Source organism: Pavona decussata, unplaced genomic scaffold, assembly GCF_977016875.1.
Source record: "Pavona decussata unplaced genomic scaffold, jaPavDecu1.1 SCAFFOLD_112, whole genome shotgun sequence".
NCBI lineage: Eukaryota > Metazoa > Cnidaria > Anthozoa > Scleractinia > Agariciidae > Pavona > Pavona decussata.
The window spans coordinates 95,001-109,600 of NW_028145526.1; the positions used below are offsets into that span (position 1 = coordinate 95,001).

A 14,600-nucleotide genomic window follows, 5' to 3' on the forward strand; every position below is an offset into this window, starting at 1 on the left:
TCGAAGTTAAAGTCAGCAAGCTCTCCGACCCATCTCAATCCTGTGGCGTTTAGCTTGGCAGATGTTAACACATAAGTTAAGGGGTTGTTGTCCGTGTATACTACAAATTCAGGAGCGTAGTAGAGATAGTCTCTGAACTGTTCTGTCACTGACCATTTCAATGCTAAAAATTCCAGCTTGCCAGAATGCATGTGGTAATTTTGTTCACATGGGGTCAGAGTCCTGGATGCATATGCAATTACTCGGGTAGTACCATTCTGCTTTTGGTACAAGACAGCCCCCAAGCCATCCTGTGACGCATCGGTGTGTACAATAAAAGGTGCATCATAATCTGGATATGTCAGCAAAGGGGGTGAAGTTATTTTGTCTATCAGGACATCCAATGCTGACTGTTGACTGGGTCCCCACTATACTGGTGATGAAGATGGTAACTGTCCACTGCGCAGCCTTGGGTTCTGTCTGATTGGGTTAGTATTCTTTTTCTTTGGTAGGTCATGATTGAGGAGATCATAAATGGGTTTTGCTGTTTGTGCAAAGTTTTTGATGTGACGGCGGTAAACTCCAAGTAGGCCCATAATTCTTCTAACTTCTCCAACTGTTCGCGGCTTTAAATCCTTCATCGCAGTCACTGCATTTGTAGCTTTCGGATCTATCCGGTACCCGTCTTGAGAAATCACTCTTCCAAGGAAGGACACTTCCTGGGCTTAAGCTTCACACCATAACTCTTCAACCGACGAAGAACTTTACGCAGATGCTCAATATGTTCAGAAAATGTTCCCGAGAATACAATTACATCGTCCAAGTAAGGGATGCATATCTCATCACGCAGCTGCCCAAGACAGTTCTCCATAAATCTTTGAAAATTTGCTAGAGCATTCATGAGTCCGAATGGTATACGCACCCATTCGTATAATCGCCAGGGCGTAACAAACGCAGTCAACGGTTGACTTTTCTCTCCAATGAATCCCTGATGGTACGCTTTTCCCTGATCCAAAACAATGAACCATGATTTGCCCCCGAGACTATCTAAGGCTCCCTGGATCCGAGGGATGGGATGCCGATCTGGCACTGTTTTCTTATTCAATTCTCTGTAATCTATACACAACCTCATCCCACCCTCACCAGAGTTAGTAGTACGAATTAGGCTTATCAATGCTTGCAGGTCACCACTTTTACTCACTTTGAAGCTTCTCGACATCCGTTCCAGCAACACATCATCTTCATTATCTTCAGTGTTTCTGACCATCAACTCTATAACATTAAAACCAATGATGGGCTGCTCAATGTTCTCCTTTGTTACCAAAAATGGAACCCTTATCTCTGTCTCGTTTCCATTTGTCAACCTCACACCAATCTCTACCCACCCACAGTAAGGGATATCTGTTCCATTTGCTGCTTGCAAACTTATGGACCCATCTGTCCCAAGTAATTGTTTAATATCCCTTGTTTGAACTGTTGGTAGTTGGCTCTGCAGGAAATCTTCTGAAACAATTGATACTTGGGCTCCTGTGTCCCATAAAACTTCTGTAGGCTTATCCTCCAGGTAACAATCCACTAGACACTTCCTTCCCACCAGCCTAACTATGCGCTCCTGTTGCCTGGGAGTGATATGACTACTGTACACATCTCTACCTTGTGCATCTCCTAACCCCTTTTCTTCAGACGATTCTCTCTCAGAGAGCTCTTTGATTGCTTTGCATAACACTTTATGTTTTGGCCAGTGAACCTTTTGACAATGCTCAGAACAATATCGAACAGACTGGCAGGCTGAACACTGTAGCAACTGTTTACGGCAATCAAATTCCAGGCAACCACTACACTGGTGGGACTTCTCTTTCTCTGGCAAGGCTACTCCCTGTCCCGCGGGGGTAGCCTGGATGCGTTTCCCGGATAGCCTCTGAGCCTGGTTTGACAGTAGCGGGCAATATGGTTCAAGCCTCCACAGAGATAGCAATGTGGACATCGGTCACCTTCCCTATTCATTCTAGACTCTTGGCAACCAGGTGGTCTTGCTCCAGCCCTCGCTCCCCTCCCAGTAGGACTAGGTGCCATGGTGTCTGCCTTCTGGTTATTTGCGACGTCACGAAGAGTTTTAACTTCTGATTTCACTGTGGCCAGCTCCGCTTGTACAGCTTTTAGTGTTGCTAGGACCTGTGAGTCCTTCTCCGACTCCTTCTTCGTGTTTGCTTCCACTGTACCTTCAACGGTGAGAACCTTTGCAGACTTTCCCTTGCTGGTAAAACTGAACTTATTTTTTTTATTTTTTTTATTTATTTTTTTTTTTTATTTGCAAAACACAAAAACTGCTTACATTACTTACAATACAGATCTCTTACACCACTAACATTACAATAACTCTACTTTCAAGATACAACTTACATTACTTACATTACAATACTTACTCAACTTAAAATACGGTACAATGCTTATTCTACTTACATTACAGCACATTACATCATTTATTGACAAAATAATTTTTTCATCGGTTTCCACTTACTTAAAATTTTATCGTGATGAGAAAAGTCACGTGCAAATTTTTCAATATTGTAATGAAACTTAACGTAGCTCTGTACGCCAGCGAAATCGGGTTCACGTCCCTCCATTTTGCATTTGTATATGAAAAACTTGACTACTAAAATAATACAATTAATCGCATTCTTATAAGGCATACAGTTTGTATAGCCCAAGAGAACAGATTCAAGAGAAAATTCTATTTCAATGTCTGTTACCGACCAGATCCAATTTGCGAGGGCGATCCAGAGGTGGGATATCCGGTCACAGTACCAAAAAAGGTGCTCTATGGTTTCAGGTTTACTGTCACAAAAAAAGCAATTATCTTGATCCTTAATACCCATTTTCATTAACAATACATTTGTGGCAATAATTCTATGGAATATCCTATATTGAAAGCTTCTCAGCTTACTAGCACTCGTGCATAAGAAAGGGATACTGTAATAGGTAGACCAATCCTCGACAGGAGATGGTAGATATTTATTCCATTTACGCTGCACCTTAGTTGGCTGTATGGCAACCGATTTTCGCAAAGCGTCATAAGTAAAGCTGGTCACCTTTTTTGTCTTAAATAACCTATCTATATTTTGGGATTTGACCACAGGTAACCGTTTACCAAACTCTCTAATCTTTGACTTCCATGAACTTGGAATTGCGCACATAATACCATAAGCTTGTAAAAAGGTACAAGTTAGGCTAAACTTATTAATCAATTTGGTTGGTGACATAAAAATGCCGGATTCGTCTACAAGATAATTGACGTAACGTAAATCTTTTTTGTACCACGACTTATAAAACACAGGTTTATTTTCTATCTTAATAAAGACATTATTCCATAGTGGCTGTGACAGAAGGTCACCGGCTTCTACAGTTTCCTGAACATAATCTGCCCATGATTCAACTACATTCCTCCAGAAAGTATTTGTCCCAAAAGAGCAAGCCAGGCGTGATAATGATCTTTTGTTTAGTAACCAGACATCATTCCAGTAAAGGTGATCGGAAAGCAGGAGCCTTTTCCAGTCTGCCTGATAATTTACGTCCCACACTTTCTTAACCCAGGAGATCTTCAGAGCCTTGGCAAAGGATCGAATATCGGTCATCTTCAATCCCCCATCATCTACATCATTAATGATTGTTTTCCTTGCTATTTTATCACTCTTTCCATCCCAGATAAAGGAGAAGAAGAGTGTTTCTAATTCTTTAAGAAAAAAGGCATTTGGAGTAGGAAGTGTTGTTAAGAGATGAACAAATTTAGATACTGCGAGAGACTTAACTACCTGTATTTTGCCTATGATACTCAAAAGTCTCCAGGACCACGAGTCTAAAAGTTTTCTGACCTCCTGTAGCTTTATTTTGTAATTGTACTCCACTATTTGCTGGGTTTCAACAAAAAATGTTATCCCTAGGATGTCAAAAGGTTCATTAAATACCCATGCTAAATTTTTCTCCGGAAGTAATATGACCTTCGAGAATCTCTTACTACCCAGCCATACCGCCTTAGTTTTTTCTACATTCACCTTCAGACCTGAGCACTCTCCAAAGAGCTCCAAGGTGTCTAGGCATTGGGAGAGTGAAGTTTCAGTTCCATCTAAAAGGAAAAAAGTGTCATCCGCATACTGTCCAAGTAAAAATTCTTCATTATTAACAGTGATGCCCTTAATTTGACCGTTTTGTTTTATTGCATCTGCGAGAAGTTCAGCACAAATAATAAAAAGGTATGGTGACAGGGGGTCTCCCTGTCTAACACCTCTTGAGACCGAAAAAGAATTGGAGCAATGACCATTGTATAAAATGGAGCTATTAATATTTTTGTAAAAGGTTTTAACCCACCGCCTTATAGACTCTCCGAAATTAAAAAACTTTAAGGCTCCGTCAAGAAAGTTCCATTCTACCGAATCGAATGCTTTTTCAAAATCAATTAATAACAGTAAGCCCTCTTCGTTGTTAGAATTTAGTTTATCTATAATATCATAAATTAGCCTTGTGTTTTCGGCCATAGACCTGTTTTTTAAAAAGCCTTTTTGGGTGTGTGAAATGATGGATGGGAGAACCTTCTTAATACGATTTGCGACAACAGCTGAAGCTATTTTATAATCAACTCCAAGTAAAGATATCGGCCTCCAATTTTTCAGATAGAACTTTGTCTTATTTGGTTTAGGTAAGGTAGTTATAAGCGCGCTTCTCTGAGTGACCGACATTTCGCCAATGCTATATGAGAAATTAATTGAACGCACTAAATAATGGCTGAGGTCATTCCAAAAAAATTTATAAAATTCCACGGTAAAACCGTCCATCCCAGGACTTTTTCCATCACCCATAGCTTTTAGGGCATCTAAACATTCTTTAGCAGAAATGTTACCCTCACAAGAGTCCTTTTCTTCAGGAGTCAACTTCACCCTTATATTATCTTGATTGAAAAATGTGGCAGAATGATCAGCCCTGAATTCAGTTTTCCTGGAGGTATAAAGCTTTTCATAAAAACGCTCCTGCTCCCTAATTATATCTTTTTGGTCTGTGATTTCGGTAGCATCCTCTAAAACTAGCTTAGGAATTAATTTGTTTGTGTAATGTCTTTTCTCCAGATTCAAGAAGTATTTAGTGCTTTTTTCACCCCTAGTTATCCAATTAGCTTTTGACCTTATAACTATACCACGCATTTTATGCTCTCTCAGTTCTTGTAACTCATTCTGTTTTTGGGCGAGTTTCCTTTTGGTTGTTTCACAGGGAGATTCATTTAAACTCCGCTGAAGAAAATTTATTTCCTTTTCTAGAAAATTTTCAGTCTTATTTTGCTCTTTTTTCTTCCATGCTGCATAAGAAATAGTTTTACCCCGAATTTGAAGCTTAAGTGTTTCAAACAAAAGTTGGTCATTAATGGAAAAAGTATGGGGCTGTGGATTTTCTATGTCACCATTAATTTTGTATTCATCCACAGTCTCATTTATACAATCCTTGACAAGTTTCACATATGCCGGATCTGACAGTAGAGAATTATTGAATTTCCAGAACCCTCTGCCCCTTTCCTGATGTGTAAAAATCATATTCATAACTACTAACGAGTGATCCGTGCGATAGCCAGCATTGGTTTGAATTGACTCCACTAGACCGGTTAAATCAGTAGACAAAAGAAAATAATCGAGTCTTGCTTGTTTTAAATTACTGTACGCACTCCAAGTATAACTACGTCCAGTTGGTTCCTGGTCTCTATAGACATCGCCCAACTCGAAAGTATCGATTAAATCCAGCACAGATTTTTGAGCCTTCGGATTGTTTTCCTTTGAGTAATTTATCGTGTCATTATGGTAATTTAGCACCACGTTCCAGTCCCCGCATAATATAATAGGTTGATTTGACAGTTCCCAATTGATCAGATTTTCTTTCAGGTTTGTAAAAAATTCGGGCGAGTCAGTGTTCGGACCATACAGAGTAACCAAAGTGCAACGTTGCTGAAAAATGGAAATATCTAATACGATATATCTGCCTTGTTGATCGCTAATTACATTGTGCAGCACATATTCAAATGTATTGTTAAATAGAATAACAACTCCGCAACTTTTGCTATCTAAACTGCTAAAAAACGCCTCATAGCCCCATTGGGATTTCCACCTTGCTTGTTCTCTTTTGCTATTTTGGATATGCGCTTCCTGTAGACAATATATGTCAAGTTTCTTTTGCCGAAGCCAATTAAAGACGTCTTTTCTTTTTTTTTCATCTGCTAAACCTTTACAATTCAATGTCCCGATCTTCAATCTGTTAATTTTATCCTCACTGAATTTAAATGTTATGATCTGTTAATCTTGCATACTTATTACCACGCAAAAGGGTAGAATTGATTTGCTGGCACAGAGCAAACGCTACAATAAATATATATATTTGCATATGTAAGACGAAAACAGATTGAGACTTATCAATCCAGAACAAGAACAAACAGACACTAAACAAACACAACAAGTAGCGTCCTGTTAGCGATTGCAGCTTCTGGCTTATAGTAATGATGTCCTGTGCTGCGACTCGCGCGTACTAGCAGTACTTAAACAAAAAGTTAATAGCGACATAATTATTAGATATGCTATTCTTGAAATTAGCTTTTACTCAGTAAGACAGGCAATAACTTAGCTTTTTCCATAGTTCAACCCGATTCTTGAACCTGACCAGCCAAGACTAGTTGAATGAATGGGGCCTTCTGTAGATACTTTAATTTCGCCTCCTTTTGTTGCTGAAAGGGAAGCTCCCATTTCTTCTTGAGAAGTCGGCCTCTAAGCTTCGAGAGCTCTGGTGGTAGATCGACCATCACTCCATAACCTGATCCTTTTGGGAGCTTCTTGGCTAGATTAAGAATGTAATCCCGCTGTTGCAGGTCGACAAACCTGACGATGATCGACTCTTTAGTTGCGTCTCGGCTTCCTCTAATTCTATGGCACGCAGCGAAATTAATATTTTTCACTTCACCTGGATCCATCTTGAGTGTAGTATTGAAGAATTCTTGAATTTTGTGTCTTCAGAAGTTTCTTTTAACTCCCCGGTTATACCGTGAAAAATGAGATTCCATTTCCTGCCCCAAAGATTCAGGGCAAGAAGTTCGTCGCGTATGGACTTGTCGCGCTTTTCAGCCTCTTTTATTATCCCGGGTATCATACTTTCCTTCATCTCCAACTGCTCATTTTCGAAGTGTGACATCGCCTTCTCCAATTCCACGACTCGGTCGGTTGTTTCCTTGAGTTTCTCACGAACCAGGCGGAATTCTGCTCCTATATTTGTGTGAAGTTTCGCGAAGCATTTCGAGATGTCCTTTAAGTCTTCGACCCTATAAAGTTCTTCGAATGAACACGTGTCAGATGGAGTTTCCGACATTTTCGCTTGAAAAGCTACCAATTTGCTTCTTTCGGTCTCTCTAACCGACCCAAAGTGCTATTACAATGTTTTTGCGCTATTTATGTGGTGGAATACGCGCGGTCTAGCCAGAACTAAGCGGAGCTCTAAAATCCACGTCTATCCGCCATCGCTGACCGCTGACCACTTATTACTATTACAATGTTTTTGCGCTATTTATGTGGTGGAATACGCGCGGTCTAGCCAGAACTAAGCGGAGCTCTAAAATCCACGTCTATCCGCCATCGCTGACCGCTGACCACTTATTACTTCGCTCGGCTTCTGCAGATATAGCTAGGCTCATTGCTCCAATGAGGTCTTTATCTGCGACTTTTGGGTTCTGAGTGAGTGGTCTTATCTTTGCACGAATAGTTTCGTCAGCAAGACCGGTTTCCAAGGCATGCAGGAACAAACTTTGCACCGAGGAGGCATCATACTTAACCCTACTATCAGACTCTTTTGAAGCACTAATTACCTTTTGCCTAATAGTGAGTGCTCTCATCAGAAATGACTGAGGGTCTTCATTGGGTTGCTGGGCAATGTTTGTTAGAAGCTTGTAAAGTTCTGTGGCATTTTTCTCATGAAAATGGAAGCGAAGAATTTTACGCAGCCTGGGTAGGGTTAGGTCAGTCATGTTCTCTAGGTAGCTTCTTAGTTGCAGGCCTGGCTGCACAGCACGAACAACGGCACTAACTACTTCTTTGTCTGAGTACCCCTTGGCAAGCCCTGATTCTATTTGGGATATTAGAGCTTGATAACCCAGTTTATCTTTCTGACCAGGGTCACCCACCACTCCTTGTATTTTGAAATCCCTGCGGAATATGCTTTGCTCAACCTCCTTGGCAGGAAACTTGATCGTGTCTTCGTCTTTCACTGAGTCAGGAAACTTTTCTTTCTGCATTTTGGCCAATTGTTCCTCGACTAATTGCTGCTTAGACTCTAAATCACCCAATTCCTTTTTGAGCTTCTTCAGGTCGCCCTTGCCTTCCAATTCTTCTTGGCCGTATTGATCTTCTATCCCCTCGAGTGGCGGTGGACCCAACTGTGCAATTAACCCCTCAACAAATTCAATTTGATCATCGCCAGACAACTTCTCGAATGAATCCTCAATATTTCGTCTGATAGACCGAATAACACTTAATTTCCCCTTGCCTTCTACTGCCGACTTTTCAACTTTTGCATGAAGAGCAAATTCACATAACGCACTCAGGTCCAGCGACAAAATTTTGCGATCCAGAAGAATCAGTTGTTCCTCCGCCATTTCGATTTTACTTGTAAACAACACGAACAGATTTCCACATGCACAAAGTCCAATAAAACAATGTTCCTACCTTCCCTGGCCTCAAATTCAGGCTCCACTATCTTTTGCCAAACTGTCCACACCAAATGTCCGCTTCAACTACAACCAGTTAAATCCTGTTAATAAATCGTTGTCCATTGAAATCCAAAGTGAATGCGTAATGGCGGCGACAAACGCGAGTCCTCGCACACAGTGAGCAATCGATCGTCAAAACGGGTACATTTCCATCAAGTTTCTTCGAGAAAAATCTCCCGGACAGGCCCCCAGAATGTTACACAAGAAAATCCACACTGTTTGGTGTTTTCCAAGAGTATTTACGATATCAAAATACGGCTTCACAACTCATTTTCACAACGCGTCTTTTTTGCTTCTCGAGCACGCACATGGCTTTTCCTTACGTCACTTGTCGTCTTGACGACACATCTCGTGTCCAGTCCCTCGAGAGGCGCGTACTTATAGTTCCTATACCTAACATAAGCACCCGTTTTCCCGTTTTCCCCGAATTACATGTACATATTGTGAGAATAGTAACGTACCAGCAAACTGATCCTGCAGTTGTGTCACTGTTTTGTTCAGAGATTCAACGGCAGACTGGAGCTCTGAAAGATTAGAAGGGAGTATTGATGCTAAATAATAAACATTTTTTGTATAGGCTGTGCCAAAACTTACACAACTCTTCGGTTTGAGCTAAAAGAAGAAATGGATGTCAAAAACATAAATTAATAAGATGTTTTAGGTCACACCAATCATTGTAATTTGTAGCCGTAATTTGTAATTTGTGATCTCTGGAAATGGAAATACCGTATCGTTCAGTTAGCTAGAATGCTAATGTCCAACGGTCTGAAGGTTTGAATACTTGAGATATCAGTAAATTTTGTATTGAGGTGACAAGGCCAAATAATATTTCTGTACTTAGTCCTCGATAATAAAGCGGATATTGTAAAACTGTTAGCAATAGAAAGATCATCAGAGCAAGAAATTTTAGGGCATTTAAGAGCAACATAGTCGATGAGCAGAGATTGGCATTTTTCAAACTTGATTTGTGTGGAAAAGCATTTGAGAGTGACTGAATGGCAAGGGTGCAAAATTTTCTGTCTTGTATCTTAGAATGTGGGGTTTCGTTTGAAATGAAAAAAAAGTTTCTATGGGATGAATAAGCTTCAATAACTAAAGCAACCGACCTAGGTTTTCACTCTTCAGAGCTAAAAGAAGAAAGGGATATAAAAAACATAAATCAATTAGATGTTTTAAATCCTTTCCATAATTGTGTACACTGAACAGAAATTTGTTTTAGTTACGCATTAAAACTCATCTAATAGGGCTTTGGCAACAATTGGCCACTTCACCAATCATCGTAGTTTGTTCCTGGACCAATATGGTCTCTAGAAATAGAAATGCTATCTTTCAACGAGCTATAACGCTAATTTTCCACGATCTGAGGATTTGGATACTTCAGAAATCAATACATATCTATTTTTGAGTTGACAGGCCTGGTAACATTTAGTTTCTTGATTGAAAAAAAAAAGAGTTGCGGTATAACTGTTAGCAATAGGAAGATCATCATAGAAAGAGATTTTAGGCCAGTAAACCACAACGGGGAGATTTTATTAATGACAGTTCAACCTACCCTGAGGCCAGCGTTTCCTCCAGACAATCAATTTCATAAACTGATTTAATTTTAAGAAAAACACGACACTCCTTAGTTTTACAGACATGTTTTGGCAGTTGCCTCTGCCATCTTCAGTGTGAAATGAACAACAAATTTGTGTGGAAAAGCATTTGAGCGTGACTGAATGGTAAGGGTGCAAACTTTCTCTCTTGTATCTTAGAATAAGGGGTTATCCAGGTTCTTTTGAAATGACTATGAGATGAGTAAGCCTTAATTGCAAAAGCAACCAACCTTGGTTGTCACTCTTCAGTTCATTCAATTCTTCGGTTTGAGCTAAAAGAAGAAAAGGATATCAAAAACATAAATCAATGAGATGTTTTAAATCCTTTCCGTAATTGTGTAGACTGTACAGAAATTTGTTTTAGTTACGCATTAAAACGCATCTAATAGGGATTTTGCAACAATTGGCCACTTCACCAATCATCGTAGTTTGTTCCTGGACCAATATGGTCTCTAGAAATGGAAATACTATATTTTAACGAGCTAGAACGCTAATTTTCCACGATCTGAGGGTTTGGATACTTCAGAAATCATAATCAGTAGAGCGCAACGGGGAGATTTAATTAACGACAGTTCAACCTACCTTGAAGCCTGTCCTCCAGAGGATCAATTTTCTTCTCGATAACTAAGACGATAGAAAGGAAGAAAAAAAACATTCATTTAAATGTACATGAAGTGATGACTGTAGACACTGTGAATCACAGAACAAAACATTGTAAACTGTACATAACACTTAAAAAAAATTCAGCTGGTGGGAGGTTGACTATAGTTGGCTACAAATGCGAGACTGCGAATTTGAACAGGGGACTACCATAGAACAAATCCAGCTGGAAATCAGAACTCTGAACATCCGGATTACAAGCGCGCGCGTCTAACAACTCGCCACACTTCAACGCCCGCGACGTTTACTCATGAGAATTAAACAAAATATGTTTCCAAAGTCAGAAGAAAAGAACCAATCGACGGACTGAAAGAATGAAAAAGGACAAGAAAAAAAAAAGAAATTTGAAAACATGTCGTGGAAAGTTCTAGTTTGGTTGGTCTCACTTACATTCAGTACACTCCTTGGAACACGTCTTAGCCCTTCCCGCGTCTGACATTATAAGGATGTGCGCAATCAGGACACTTATAATGAGAAAATAGGAAGCCGTCATGGTGAACTAGGAGATAAGACGTCCAGATCTACAAAAGCAAAGCAGAAAATTTGTAAGAAAGAAAATATTAAGTAAAACAGCCATATCTTGGCTTGTAGAACCCCCTTCCGAGAGTAAAGACATTAATTTTAAGCCTTTTTCGTCGACTCCTTCAAAAAGAATAAACTAATCAGAAGAAACAGAAAAGCAGGTACACTGACAATTAATCTGACTCCCGAAAAATCTCATGAGATTTTGTTCCCGGGCTGTAATCAGATTTAATTTGAGGGACCTAACACCAAATCCAAAGTGACCATCCTAACCGATCACAAAAGATTTAAACACAATAATGAACCAATCAGAACTCAAAGAATTGCATGCAATCAGGCCGTGATTGGTTTTGACTTTGCTTCTCATTGGTTTTGAAAGTGGCGCGAGTTCAATTTTGCTAACCATTCACAACACGTGGTGAAGCAAACGTGAATGAAGCGCTGCAATCTAGGCTTTACTGCAACGGAGGAGTGATGAGGAATTATGAGTGAGTAACAGACGTAGACTGGAGAAAGAAAGAGACCAGTTAGGGACGTTTGATTAAAATTGAATTGAAAAGGTTGCTTTACAACTCCAAGCGTTTTGATCTATTCGTTATATTAAATACGTTCTAAGACCTCAACGGATATTCTAAAACTTCATTTTTGGCACAAATTGTTAGTTTCTAGGTGAAAAATGTAAGAAAATCGGATAAATCTTGCCCAAATAAGCCTCTTACGGTTAAAAATTGCCAAGTTACTACGAGCACTTTCACAAATTGACGCAATTTGTGCTATTTTTTTTACCAAGTTTTCGTGAAACACAGCATGTCAGAAATAGATTTGCACATTCACATGGAAAGATTTCCACAAAAGTATCGCCTTTTTGCAATGACGAGTTGTCAAAAAAATTGAGAAATATTCAACTTTTTTGTCAGAAATAAAAAATAATGTCCCAAATTATACTAACTCTTGCAACGATTTCGAAGGCAAGCGAAAATTTTGCCTTTATATATTGACTTCGGCCAATCTTTCTAATTTGCATAAAATGGCCATGGAAATTTCCAGGAATTTTTTTGGCAAGCATAAAAGGGCCATGGAAATTTCAATGGCCAATTTTTTTTTTTTTTTCAAACACGCGGGACCTTTCTTTCATGAAATTCTTCGCCATTCTAGTGCATTTTCACTAACAATCTCAGCACTGTATCATTATCGATCGCACCACGAGTTAAAACTTTTGAGCAATCTTAATTCACGGCTTATTTTTCCGCTTTCTAATTTCCTTTGCCACCTCATCTCCAATTCGTTAGTTTTTTTCCCTAAAATACTTGAATGTATTTATTCACATCCAGAAATTTGAAAGGTTGTTGAACAAAATTCTTATGGGAAATGAACACCTTTTGAGGTCTTATAAAAAAAATTAATTATCGTGCATGTAGACAGAGCAGTGTCGCACTATTCTGACAAACCATGAGCTGGGACTTGCCCCTGTATGTAGATTCGAGTTTCTTTAATATTCTCTTAAGCTTCCGTCAGAGTTGCAATTTCTGTAGGCTCCTCTTCATTGAAGACGGGTGAACGTCACGTTATATTCATTTATGACAAATAATAGCCATAGTTTTTAGAACAGAAATTCAATCTCAAAACGTTCTCCCCTGCGCTCTATTGTTACAAACAAACGCAATTACCAAACCTGTTAAAATAGCATTGATTACACAAAGACAGGGAAATATTGAAGTTTATGCCTTTCATTTGACGGACAAATTCCTTTATACAGTTTCCAAAGTCAAGAAAAACTTGCTTTTTCCACATCTAATAAATCTGGCCCCAGTTGTTCAAAGAGCGGCTAACTTTATCCACTGGATAACTCACTGTCCAGCAAAGCAAATGTACGCCAACCAATGCTTTTGGCAAGTTTTCCATACAACCCCATTCTTAAATTTGACATATGGTTCTACCCTATTAACAAATTATAGGACTATCGGGAAATCTTGCACACATTTTATCTGCCGGATAGCGAACTATCCAATGGATAAAATTATCCGCCCTTTGAACAACTGGGGGCAGCTCAGAAGCTTTACACAAATCATGATTTAAAATAGGATACACGAATTCAGCTTCCATAATATATTAATTGTAAAGCAGCTGAAAGTATGTTACTCTTGCGTGTGTATTAAAAAAAAAACTCAGAGAATGAAACCTTTATTTTACGCAACAGGCCCGTAGCAGTGGGAGGGGCAGGGGGGGCTTAAGGCCCCCCCCCCCCCCGCAGAATTTTTGGAAGTTAAAAAACAATGTGCTAAAAAATATATAAGTAAAACAAATAAATGTGCACTGATCAATCAGTCTTGAACTCTGATGCTGAAAGTGCCTTTTCACAACCTTCAATAATTTGTTTACTACGGTACCTGTCAGTTTCCTTCGCTAACAGTTTGTTTTTATATACAACAACAACAAAGGCACTCTTACGGTACATCAACTCATTGATAGCAATATAAATGCCCTTAGTCTACAACAATTTAGTGTTCACGCGTTGTCAAAAGCCACACAAGTATGTCCTCTCAGGAGCCAGAGAAAAAAATTATCCTGCAGTCTGATTCTTACTGCCCGATTCCGAATTTAAAATGTGAAAGAAAAATCTGTCGTCGTTTTTTATGTCCTCCTTAAAACGTTAAATTAGGAACTTTCATGTGGCAGTCTGCGTAAAAGAAATGGTAAAGAACTGTACCAAAAAGTGTGATGCAGGTGCAAAGTTATTGTTTTACTTACTAAATCTACTGCTTTTTTGATGTTCTCGTTGCATTTTAAACTGCCTAATCGGTCTGTTTTTTGAGTGACCGGCCGGGGGGGGAAGGGGGGAGGGGAGTAGTTTTGTTTAACCATATTTTGCTCGGCCCCTCCAGTTGTTTTAGCCTTGCTATGGGCCTGTGCAAGTAAAAGACTTCCGCGAATAAATTCTTCACTACTCTGGTGTATTTTCACTCAGAATCTCCACGCTCTACAATCATGATCAATCGCGCCAGGGTAGCACTAATCTGCGGAACTGCAGACCGCGGAACCGCGGAACCTGTGGAACCCGCGGAACCTGC

At 39.5% G+C, this 14,600-nt stretch overlaps 1 protein-coding gene across 1 annotated transcript in view; it reads right to left on the reverse strand.

Moving 5' to 3' along the window:
- LOC146470651 (uncharacterized) overlaps positions 1-11,503 on the reverse strand; it is a 35,334-nt gene extending 23,831 nt beyond the window's left edge. Inside the window, exons 1-4 of the mRNA XM_085121714.1 lie at positions 11,401-11,503; positions 10,933-10,974; positions 10,581-10,634; positions 9,217-9,279 (exon numbers count right to left, since the gene is read on the reverse strand). Coding sequence (XP_084977840.1) covers positions 9,217-9,279; positions 10,581-10,634; positions 10,933-10,974; positions 11,401-11,503 — 262 coding nt within the window. The remainder of the gene's footprint in view (positions 1-9,216; positions 9,280-10,580; positions 10,635-10,932; positions 10,975-11,400) is intronic.
- Between the last annotated feature and the right edge of the window lie 3,097 nt (positions 11,504-14,600).